The sequence below is a fragment of the Arachis ipaensis genome, chromosome B10 (assembly GCF_059453495.1).
Source record: "Arachis ipaensis isolate K30076 ecotype BB chromosome B10, ASM5945349v1, whole genome shotgun sequence".
NCBI lineage: Eukaryota > Viridiplantae > Streptophyta > Magnoliopsida > Fabales > Fabaceae > Arachis > Arachis ipaensis.
Window position 1 is genome coordinate 126,105,142 of NC_142435.1, and position 11,406 is coordinate 126,116,547.

General features: G+C 38.3%; 2 protein-coding genes across 2 annotated transcripts; both read right to left on the reverse strand.

The window, feature by feature from the left end:
- Window positions 1-433: 433 nt before the first annotated feature.
- LOC148581632 (uncharacterized) lies at window positions 434-2,080 on the reverse strand. The gene has a single exon (XM_088492978.1). The coding sequence runs from the start codon at window positions 2,078-2,080 to the stop codon at window positions 434-436; it is 1,647 nt and encodes a 548-aa protein (XP_088349104.1).
- Window positions 2,081-10,112: 8,032 nt separating this feature from the next.
- Window positions 10,113-10,667, reverse strand: LOC148581633 (uncharacterized). Its single transcript, XM_088501033.1, has 2 exons — window positions 10,611-10,667; window positions 10,113-10,517 (listed from the first exon to the last, which is right to left on the reverse strand). Exons 1-2 carry the CDS (start codon window positions 10,665-10,667, stop codon window positions 10,113-10,115), a joined length of 462 nt encoding a protein of 153 aa, XP_088357159.1.
- Window positions 10,668-11,406: the final 739 nt, after the last annotated feature.

Genomic DNA, 11,406 nt, shown 5'->3' on the forward strand with positions numbered 1-11,406 from the left:
AGGTTTGTGCCAAAGGCACAATGTTGGCGCGGCGCAGGCACAACTCTCTGGAAAATGTATGGAGGCTGGAACCTCTCAATCCACGCGTACGCACGCATGGCACGCGCGCGTGGATGGTCGGAAATGCTGTAAGTGCGCGTACGCGCCATGTACGCGTACGCGTGGATGGTGCTCTGTTTTTCAAAAAAATTTTTCTATGTTTTTACACCAATCCAAGCATTCCAAACCTCCAAACAGCTACCAAAACACCATAAAACCTTATTTAACATGCTTAAACTACCAAACATACTCAACTAACTAAACAAAACATGAAATTAAGCTAATTCTACCAATATATACAAAAGAGAAAATGAAAGGATTTTACCATGGTGGGTTGTCTCTCACCTAGCACTTTTGTTTATTGTCCTTAAGTTGGACTTATGGGGAGCTTCTCTCAAGGTGGCTTGTGCTTGTACTCATCTTGGAACTTCCACCAATGCTTGGACTTCCAATAAGCTCCATCATTCAAGATTAATATCTCCAAGCTTTGATGGAGTTCTTCACAAACCATGGGCTCCCAATGTTGATCCTCATGTGTTCCCGGATCCCATATTTTGTCTTCACACCCATCTCCAAGTTGACTATCATTAATCCATGTGGGTGGTGAGCAAAGTGAATTCTCAAGGAGATGACCAAACATCCTTCTAGACCCAAGCGATCTAGTTCTACACCAACTCTTACAATTAAGCTTTGAGCATGCAACCATAATGAACCTAGAATGATATTTCAAACCACTAACCATCTTCTTTTTACTCTTAAAGCCACAAATATGTCTTAGTTGACCATCCGTCTTAAGCAAACCATATTCAAGGGGAATAATAAAGCTTGAGCATAAGGAATTTACCCACTTGAATGAGAGAATGGATGGTGGTGGCTTTGGGAGAGGTATCTCCAATGTGCTAGCGAGCTTCACTCCCTTGTGTTCTTCCTTGTCAATCTCCACCTCTTCATAAACTTCTTCATTCTCAATCCTTTGTTCATCAACTTCATCTAGCTCGTCTCCATCACTCAAGTCATAAATGGGAGGTTGAGAGAAATCTACCTCCACATCACTTTTAAATTCATTGGGAGAGGATTCTTCAAATTCAAAGGATTCTTCACCAAGAAGATTGGATGCATGATCTTCATCATCAAGGGAACTCAATTCTTGCTTCATTCTCTCCAAGTCTTCATATAGAATATGCCTCGGAGGTTGTGCACATTCCTCCTCAACATCAAATTTACTCTTCTTGGAGGGATTTTCTTTGATTTTAGCTTCCCATGGAAGTTCCGCATCTCCTAAGTCTTCAACCACTTCTTCCTCTTCTTCAATGGTCCTAGGTTCCTCCAATTGTTCTAACACAAAGTAGCATTCCTCCTTTTCCACCGGAGTTTCCAATCTCTCCTTCATGCTATGCTCTTCTTGAGCCATGGGAGTTCCTTGAGTGTCCAAAAGTTGGGATGCTAACCGGTTTACCACCGCATCCAAGGCGGTCATGAATTGTTGCACATCCCTTGTCATCTCCTCATGTCCTTGAAGAAGAACACCAAGGGTTCCATCCACTAGAGGTTGGAGTGGATAAGAAGGTTCATTGTCTTGGAGAAAGGGTTCATTATAGGAAGGTGGTTCTTCTTGGTAAGGTGGTGGTGTGTATTGAAGTGGTTTTTGGGAGTAGTAATCTTGGAATTGTGGTTCCATGTATGGCTCATATGGTTCAAAAGGAGGTTGGTATGGTGGGTAAGGATCATGGTCATATGGAGGTGTTTGTTGAAAATAGGCTTGTGAGTGTGGTTGAGGGTCATGTTGAGGATATGACTTATAGGCATATGGTGGTGGTTCTTGAAAATCACAAGGAGATGCACCATAGCCATTGGATTGATATGCATCATAGAATGGCTCTTCTTCATAGTGCATTGGTGGAGGTTGTTGCCAAGAGGATTGATCATAAGCATATGGCTCCTCCCACCTTTGGTTATCCCATCCTTGACACACATCTTCATTGTAGCTCCCATCACCTACAACATAGTTGTAATCACACTCATAGCCAAAGTGAGAATTCATAGTAAAAAGTAAAAATAAGAAACAAAAGCTAACAAGAAATAATGAAACAAAGTCCTAGAACTAGCAAAAACTAACAAGCAATCCAAAAATCAAGCTATTCACAATATTCACATATATACAATAACCAATAACATAACACCATTGCAATTTCCCGGCAACGGCGCCATTTTGATGAATAGATTTTTGACGGTTTAGAATTCACAAATGAATTCTCGTTGCAAGTATAGTTTCTAAACCAATCACTAATCCTTTCATACAAAAAGTTGTTTGTCACTAGTACAAACCCCTAAAATTTATAAACCGAAGTATTGGACCTCGGGTCGTTCTCCCTAGGAATTACAATAAAGTGTCTTGTTATTGGTTATGAGTTATTTTGGGGTTTTGGATAAGAAGCATGAAAAGTAAATGGCAATGAAAATAAACTAACAACTATAAAAGGCTCTTGGCAAGGTGTGAGAACTAGAAGTCCTATCCTAGTTATCCTTCTCAATTATGATGAGAATTGTTCATTGCTACCACTTAGTTAACCCTTACTAATTAAAGGAAAGTCAAGTGGATGAATTGACTTGAGCCACAAGTCCTAGCCAACTCCCAAGGAAAGACTAGCTTTAGTGCACTCCAAACCAATTAGCAATCTCTCCAATTATCAATCAACAAAGGAATTAGATAACTCAAGTGTCACTAATTACTCTACCATAGCCAAGAGGAACAAAAATCTATACTAAAATCCAACCAAGCATTTCATCAAACACTTGGAAGGCATAAAAGAAAAGCAAAGTAAATTGATAACAAAAATAGAATCTAACAACAATTATGGGAATGAATTAACAACAACAATCAAAAGGAACACAATTATTATGAATTACCTCTAATTGAATTGAAAGAAAATAGAAGGAGCAAAAGTAGATCTACAACAAAACATAAGAACAACATAAAGAAAATTACAACTAAAGAATAGAAGAAGATGAATGTAGCAACAAAGAATTGAGAGATAGAAGGAGATGAAAGCATGAATTAAAATCTAGATCTAAGATTATTGAACTAAACCTAATCCTAATCCTAGAGAGAAGTGAGAGCTTCTCTCTCTAGAAACTAACTCTCACTACTAAACTAAGCTAAAACTAAACTAATGATAACTAACATATGTTTCCCTCTTCACTCCTTGGGTTAAATAGCATCAGAAATGAGTTGGATTGGGCCCACAAGGCTTTAGAATTCGTTGGCCACGTTTTGCTTTAAGTGAACTAGGTGGCAGCAACGGCGCGTGCGCGTACTTTGCGCGTGCGCGCCACCATACGTGTATCAACTATGGCAAATCTTATATCGTTTCGAAGCCCCGGATGTTAGCTTTCCAACCCAACTGGAACCGTATCATTTGGACCTCTGTAGCTCAAGTTATGGCCGATTAAGTGCGAAGAGGTCGGCTTGACAGCTTTCCGGTTCTTCCATTTCTTCATGAGTTCTCCAACTTTTCATGCTTTCTTTCTTCATTCCCTTGATCCAATCTTTGCCTCCTAAACCTTAAATCACTTAACAAACATATCAAGGTATCTAATAGAATCAAGGTGAATTAAATTTAGCTATTTTGAGTCCTAAAAAGCATGTTTTCACATTCAAGCACAATTAAAGGAGAATATACAAAACCATGCTATTTCTTGAATAAATATGGGTAAAAGGTGATAAAATCCCCAAAAATCAATACAAAACAAACCGTCAAATTGGGGTTTGTCAATCCCTAACGCAGGTAATGAGCTCATTTGTCGGTTTTGACCCGCACCTGACGCAATCCGACTCGCAAGTCAGATATGGCATTCCAGCGGCATAACCTCTGCAAGGTCCCAAACCTTTGCAGGGGCTGATTCTCCGGCTGAAGTGTGCCGAACATGACCTTTGTAAGTACTTGCAGGCGCTGATTCTCCAACCGAAGTATGTGCCCCTTTCTCCTGGAAGCCACTACATACACACAGGCATCCCGCACAACTATTCATACATAAACCCCACGACTTAACATTTTCATATCAGCACTTTAATTATTTACTTTTCAGCATTCTCCCGTGACCTTTTAATCATTTCATCATCACACGTGCCGTGTTCTCTTTTCTCCTTCTTTCTTCTTCTTAACAATCTGAACTCAAATCATAACTTAAAACAAAATCTCTCCTCAAAAGATTGAATTTGAAACATATTTTCTTAATAAATTGAATTGAAAGCAAGACTCTCTCCGTAATAAATCGTAATCAAATAATATTCAAATAACTACTAATTAAATAAAAATTAGAAATAATTAAATCAATTTTTTTTCAAAATAAAATTCAACATCGAAATATTAAATTAATATAAAAATCTCTAAAAATATCTCTTTGAATAAATAAAATAAACCATAAATAATTTATTATTAAATTTCTAAAATCTGAGGTCTTACAATTATCTCCCAGCCCTATGACCTATGACAGTGGTCCTTGAGGTCATTCTCCTTGAGCCCTATGGCATCGAACAAATTTCGAAATATGATGTTTGAATTAGCCCCTGTGTCCACTAAGATTTGTTTGACCAGACTAGTCCCAATTCTCGCCGTGATTACTATTGGTGGGTCTTCGGGATGGTTGTCACACCAACAATCCCTACGGCCAAACGATATCTCCAGGAGTTCTCCGGGACGAATCTTAGGGTTTCCCGAAGACATGACTAACAACCTGGCATCCTTCTTCGCTGCCGATCTTGACCTAGGTGTGGCGTTTCTTCCAACCACTACATTTACCACCACGATTGGAGTTGTGTCCAGATTCTCAGAAGGACCTTGCCTTGACTTCATAATTCAGCTTTGATCTTTCTTAGAATGCTCTCTCTCTCTCTCTCTCTCTCTCTCTCTCTCTCTCTCTCTCTCTCTCTCTCTCTTCTTTGGTTCACGGATAAACTGTGAGAACTCACTTAGCCTTTCTTCCCAGATGGCCTATTCCAGTGCATCTTTCAAGTTGAAACAATTATTTGTTTTGTGCCTGACACCTTTGTGATAATCACAGTAAAGGTTTTTATTCCCCCGGTCTTATCTTTCAACTACCTTGGTTTGGCCAGTATGTCCTTCACTGTAATCTGCTGGTAGACCTCAACTATGGGAGCGGTCAAAGGAGTGTAGTTGGTGAACTTGCCCAACTGGGGGAACTATTTAAATAGTTTTTCGAATGTCCCTTCTCTCGACACTTCTCTTGGATTTTCGGCATTGTCAGTCTGGCGGGTTGGTTAGCTGCCGCTTGTTGGCTGCTACCACTTGGATGACCTCCTCGTCATTGATGTACTTCCTTGCAACGTTTTGAATCTTCTGCATCGTTCAGACTGGTCTGGTGGTAAGGTGCTTTCTGAAGTCCTCATTTACCAGACCGTTAGTGAGGCATAGACTGACCATCGAGTTTGTGAGACTGTTGATTTTCAGAAATTCATCGTTAAATCGGTCAAGGTATTTCCACGTCGGTTTGCCGACTCATTGGGTCACTCCCAGTAAGTTAATCAGGTGTTTCGCTTTGGCGATCTGGGTGGTGAACTGCGCTAGGAACTTCTGCGTGATATCCACAAAGGCCGTAATAGACCTTTGCGGGAGGGACTTGAACAAATGAATCGCTGGCCCTGCCAAGGTCAGAGAAAATGCACGACATCTAACGGTGTCACTAATGCCTTCCAAGTTCATTCTGGCCTCAAAGGCCGTTAAGTGCTCTTGTGGATCCTTGGTTCCATCATACCTCATGTTCGTTGCTTTGTCGGAGTTCTTTGGCAGCCGGACCTTGAGGACGGATGGGTGGAAAAGAGTGACTCTCATTATGATGGAGTCTTGATGTTTCTTCTTTCGATCTCCCTTTCGTTCTCTACGGGCTTCTGACTTGCCATGGGTGTAGGTGAGGGAGTGAGTATCAGTTTGATCACGCCCATCGTCTGTCTTGGTGCTTTGTTGGTGATCTTCCGATCTCCTCGATGGGGATCGGGTGCGTGAGAGGCTCGGATGAGCCTCTGAACGTGAGCGAGAATCCCGGCTATGCTCGGGATGGTAGCAATCCCTAATTTCCAGTTCCCTCTCTAAGTTCTGGACCATGTGCCTGAGATTCTGCATGATTCGAGAGTTATCACCGCCGGTACCACCAAACGAGCGGTTTTCCGGAGATCGGGCATGGGAGTCACCTTGGTGAAAGGGGGTCCCTCGACATTCCCATGAGTTTCTTGAGCTCACCCTACTCCTAAGGCGGCCACTGGACATCGGGTAGCTCCTCCCTCCTCTCGTACTTCTTCTGTACGAGGGATAAGCTCCATGCTCGCGTCAGGTCCCCACAGACGGCGCCAATGTTCGGTAGCTCACTGGGATGAGATGTTGGTCGGGCGACTAGTCTGAGCAACAGGGAGATATGAGGTATCTAGACTTGGGTGCAAGCTTTGTGAGGGGAAGCGCAACCACGATCATCGGTGGGTCGGCGGGTGAGGCCACTTCCAAAAGCACTCCGATGTTAAAGTATCCGTACGATGAAGCGGTTAATTAGGATAAAGGATGACGTACCTAGGGGAGGGATAGGTCCTCCTCCCTTTATCTGTAGTCATTAGGTCCTGGATCTAGAAGCATCATCCAACTATCCAAACCGTCAGCTGTCCAATTCCTCACTGGGTAATGATCTTACGAGAAGCAAGTTGGTTCGGGTGGATCGGAGACTCGCCGAGTTTAGGAGTAGGTCGGGTGGACCTCCGACCCTTATTAAACTAGTCAAAACAGATTCTATTTTTTCTGTTTTTAAGAAAGAATTTCAGATTCAAAAAACATAATTCATAGACATTATTAGTCATATATTTAAAGTTGTGATAGCGGTCATGAATAATATTGAATATTATATGATTTTTAGCACTAATCTTCAAAAATAATGAAGATTTGTGTCATGTCTAGTAACTTAGCTTAGACTTTTTGATTGTTGAACAAATTAAAAGTAATTAATTAACTTTAAAACCATTTATTTTCTTCTATAGATCTTGTAGGATATCGTTTAGGTTCGTTAAGATACGAAGGCATGAATAAAATATTTGATGTGACTAAGGTTGATGAGCAGCCACAGATAGCGGATATTATTGAAGTTGAAATTTTCGCGGCAACAAAATTATATGTTCATACTTTGAGACCAATGCAAGGAGAAGCCAAAACCAAAGTTCAATGGCATTCTCCATTGTAATATTTTTTTAATGTTGTTAATGTTTGTTAGTTCGTGCACTGAAATACTATACTCATTTTTATGTCCGTCTATTTTTGTTATTGTTTTTTTCCTTTATTTTTCTTTTGGGGTAGTCACAATAATGGCGGTGACTTATTTTCAATTGCGTGATGATTGACTCTTTGCAAGTCTTTGGTACAATCGAAGACAAGTTCAAGAAAGATTGGGGGTACTGGTGATTTCTCATCTTTGATTCTTCTAATTCTGACACTTTTATTTTCCTTGCGCTTTAATGAACTTCAACTTGTGTCTTCTTTATTTTCTCATGGAATATAATAATGCAGCTGTATTTCTCAATTTATGGAGAATAGTCGGTTAATTCAATATAACTTCACAACTTCGGGTTGAGTTCATAAGAATTTATACAAAGATATATATACATGTATCTAGATCGAAGAAAAGGATTTTGATTTTGAACTCGTTAGAATCTTAATTCATTGTCCTATAAATAAATCTCTATGTAATTAATCTAATCCGTAACTATTTTATTTTGTGAGGATTATTTCTTTCATATTGTGAATTTAATTTTAATGTATTATTGTTATAAAATATATTTTATACAATTATTTCTAATTATATTTGTTTTTCTAATTATTATTTATATAATTAATATATAATATAATTATTTTTATTAATGTTATGGTATAAAATTATTTTTAAATAAATCAAAATTAAATTTTTATATTATTATAGATAATAAGAAAATTGAAGATGAGGCTTTGTGCGAGATATTATTGGTGGCAAATTATTGCAGGGTGAGTGATTTAATATCTATTATTATTATTATTATTATTATTGTTATTGTTATTGTTATTGTTATTGTTATTATTATTATTATTATTATTATTATTATTATTATCTCTCTATATATAATAGGAGAGGAGAGCAGTACATGGTTCATTACTCGACAAGTGTTTAGCCTCTATAATCGACAAGTAGCAAAGCAACAAAAGCAGATCTGTGAATAAAGCAATTGAGCGGGAGCTTGATTCAACTTCAAATTCAAAATCATTTTTCAGCTTATTCTTATCCTCGTATATATATATATGTTAAACGCGAAGAGAAGACCAAAAAAAATTGTTAAACGCAAAGAGAAGATAAGAGATAGAGTAGCAAGTCTTGGTAGAAGGAGTAGTTGGCGCCGGCAAGGGAAACACTTCCTCCAGCGACTTTGTAGAGATGAAGAAAACGACGGTGAAAAAAGAAAGGTCGACGGAAGAAGGAGAAGAGGGTGGTGAGGATGACAGCAACGATCACAGAAAAGGAAGCTAAGTCTACAGAAAAAAGAAGAGGAATGAGGCGACGGCAGTGATGATGGAGTCCACCGTCGCTATTCGATCCGCAGAGCTACGTCCTCCGCAGGACGGTGTCGCAGCCATTTCTTCGCTGGTGGGTGCTGCGAATGAAGAATGGTTAGTTCTCTCGCTCGGACATACTTTATTTTATTGTTTGATTGGTTGAAAACGCTAATTGAAGTTGAATATGACTTTTCATGTTAATATCTTCAGAATGACGTGCCGCACTTGAAGAAGAGAGATTACGAGATGTCGACGTCGGCAATGGTGGAGCTACCCTCCTATCATCGCCAATGACACCTATGGAATGATGCAACAAAAGAGTGGAGCCACAGAGACAAGTTTTTGGTGGTTTGAAGTCACTCTCTCAAAGCATCAGAAGTGGCCAAGGAAAAAACAATCATTTTGGGACTAGAATCTTAGCAGCAAGTTGACGATTCCGGTGATGAAAACGGAGAGCTTTGATATCCTATCTTGGGCGGTATTATAGAGATAATTTACTTTTAAAAGTTAGAATAGCCACACAAAATCATTGTGTTTCTGTGAAATCAATGAAACTGAGGAAGTATTTCTTTGACCTTTAAACTTTACCAAAAGGCTATGTTTTCATATATTTGAAAAATTACAACACATTTAGGAAATTTATGTGATCTATTTTTTTTTTTGCAGTGGTAGCAGGTAATTAGGTGCTAAAATCATGTTTAGAAAATTCACTGAATTTTACTGTTGTTAGTGAATATGGTTGTGAATGAACTAGACAAGACCTTGCAACCCCAAAGAAAAAGCCACTTTCTGAAGGTGAGAAGAAGTATATATCTTTTGTTCTCTTTGTTTTATTCGATTTTTTTGTGATGATTGCATTCTAAATATTGTTTTGTTCTAAAAAAATAAAGGAAGAAAAAAATTGTGCCTGTGAGTTTAATGAAAGCGTGGTGAGGCCTGGTGGTGATGATCAGGTTATTTTTGTCATATGTGAATATGTATTTTTTCTAATATATAATAGAAAAAATAAAAATGCTTGCCTTATTAATGCCCTTGATTAAATTGGTGAGTGTTAGTTATAATGTTGGGCATTTTGTTCAAAAAAGTGATTGCTTCAATCCTATAATTGTGATAACTGATTACGTATTTTTTGGCCTTTTTTGTTTAATAGTTAAATAAGATAAGGTATTATTCTTTTGTCTTCTCCTAAACGTTAAGTGCCATGTGGCAGGTCAATGACACGTGATATGCCACGTGTCACTTGACATGTAAAAAAGTTTATTATTATTATTATTATTATTATTATTATTATTATTATTATTATATATGCTAAACAAATTTAAACCAAGTAAAACATCTCAATTAACATAACAAACCAAATTAAACATATGCAAACATAACATATGTAACCAAATTGTCATAATATCATCCAAAATAAAGTAAGAATGCTTAAGTTGGATAAAATAAGCCTAACATACTAAACTAACTTAAATGTAAAAGGTATCCAAGACCATTAATTGAAATTCAAAATTTTTGTTGCGGGTCGTGATTTCCAGATGAAGATGGCCCTGCGCATGACGAGTTCAGTGTACCGCCCACAAAAGTCAGCTCTTCAGCAATCTCAACTGGCAAATTGCCTCCTAAATGTTGGACTACATATCCCAAGACCTTATGTATTGACCGTCTCTTCGCCTGCTCTTCTTCTAGCTTAGCCGTCAATTCTGCAATCATCCTCTTATCCTCTGCATTGGACTCTGCAGAACCCGACGGTTGTCCAGCAGCGTTACCAAAGACTTGGGTGGGACATGGTCCAGCACCTAGGGCACGAACTCGTCCTGGGTGCTCCTTTCCGAGAACTTGTGCCAGCGAGTCATTATGTGAAAGGTGCTTAGGGGATCCATCCTGCCTCTCAACATTCGCAATTGCTTCCTACAAATATACAACATTGGAAGGAAGAAGTTAACAGTAGCACGATATATACAGTAAGCTATATATTGCTTCAAATTTTCAAACATGACTTACACTAACAACACATGCATCGGGGTGGATATACGAGCCATCTTTTTTCTTATGATTCATGATAAACAACTCTCCTCTACCAACGGGCCTTCCTTGCTCTCTCTCCTATATCGTTGATATTGACACAATTTAGTAAACAACAACAACATTTTTCAAGAAGCTTAATCAAAATCTTAATGCAAATGATGACTTATTACCACTTCGTCTTTTTTTCTTGTCAAGGTTTTGGAGCCCCGAGTATGTGTGTAAAGTTGTTTGCTCTGATTTAAAGTGTTCTATTTACACTTTTTCTATGAACAAATAACAAAACAAATGCAAATGAGAAAGATATGATGAATATAAAATGTAAGGGAATTACTATGTATACACATGTTTTTTTATGTGGAAATAATAAAATATACCAAGGCTTACCTGTGTTTCTTCCTTCAGGCGATAGTCAACGAACTTTTTCCAATCATTTTTGTCTATTCCTTTCGGGGGATGCTGAAGATTTTTCTCATAAGTCCTTATTTTTTATAACACCTATGAAACAAGTGGTGCCTTGAATCCTTCCAGTTCTTTCCTATCCTCTTCAAAATATCGCGCTTTATTTTTCCTCCGGCATCGTCCTCATAGTAAAAAACCCGCTGCAATTAGTTTACATTGTCATTAATGAAGACCAACAAACAAGTATAAGATTGATATATTTAAGACATGCCACAACCATTACAGGCTAATTTAAATTGTTGAAGTATGACCCTCAAATCCAGTATAAGCAGTCGCAATTACGTATAAATGAGAAGTGCTTAAATGATGATGT

Coding starts and splice junctions, on each gene's coding strand:
- LOC148581632 (XM_088492978.1), bottom strand. CDS start 2,080: ATGAATTCTCACTTTGGCTATGAGTGTGATTACAACTATGTTGTAGGT.
- LOC148581633 (XM_088501033.1), bottom strand. CDS start 10,667: ATGAATCATAAGAAAAAAGATGGCTCGTATATCCACCCCGATGCATGT. Junction 10,518..10,610: donor CCGATGCATGTGTTGTTAGT/GTAAGTCATGTT, acceptor GTATATTTGTAG/GAAGCAATTGCGAATGTTGA.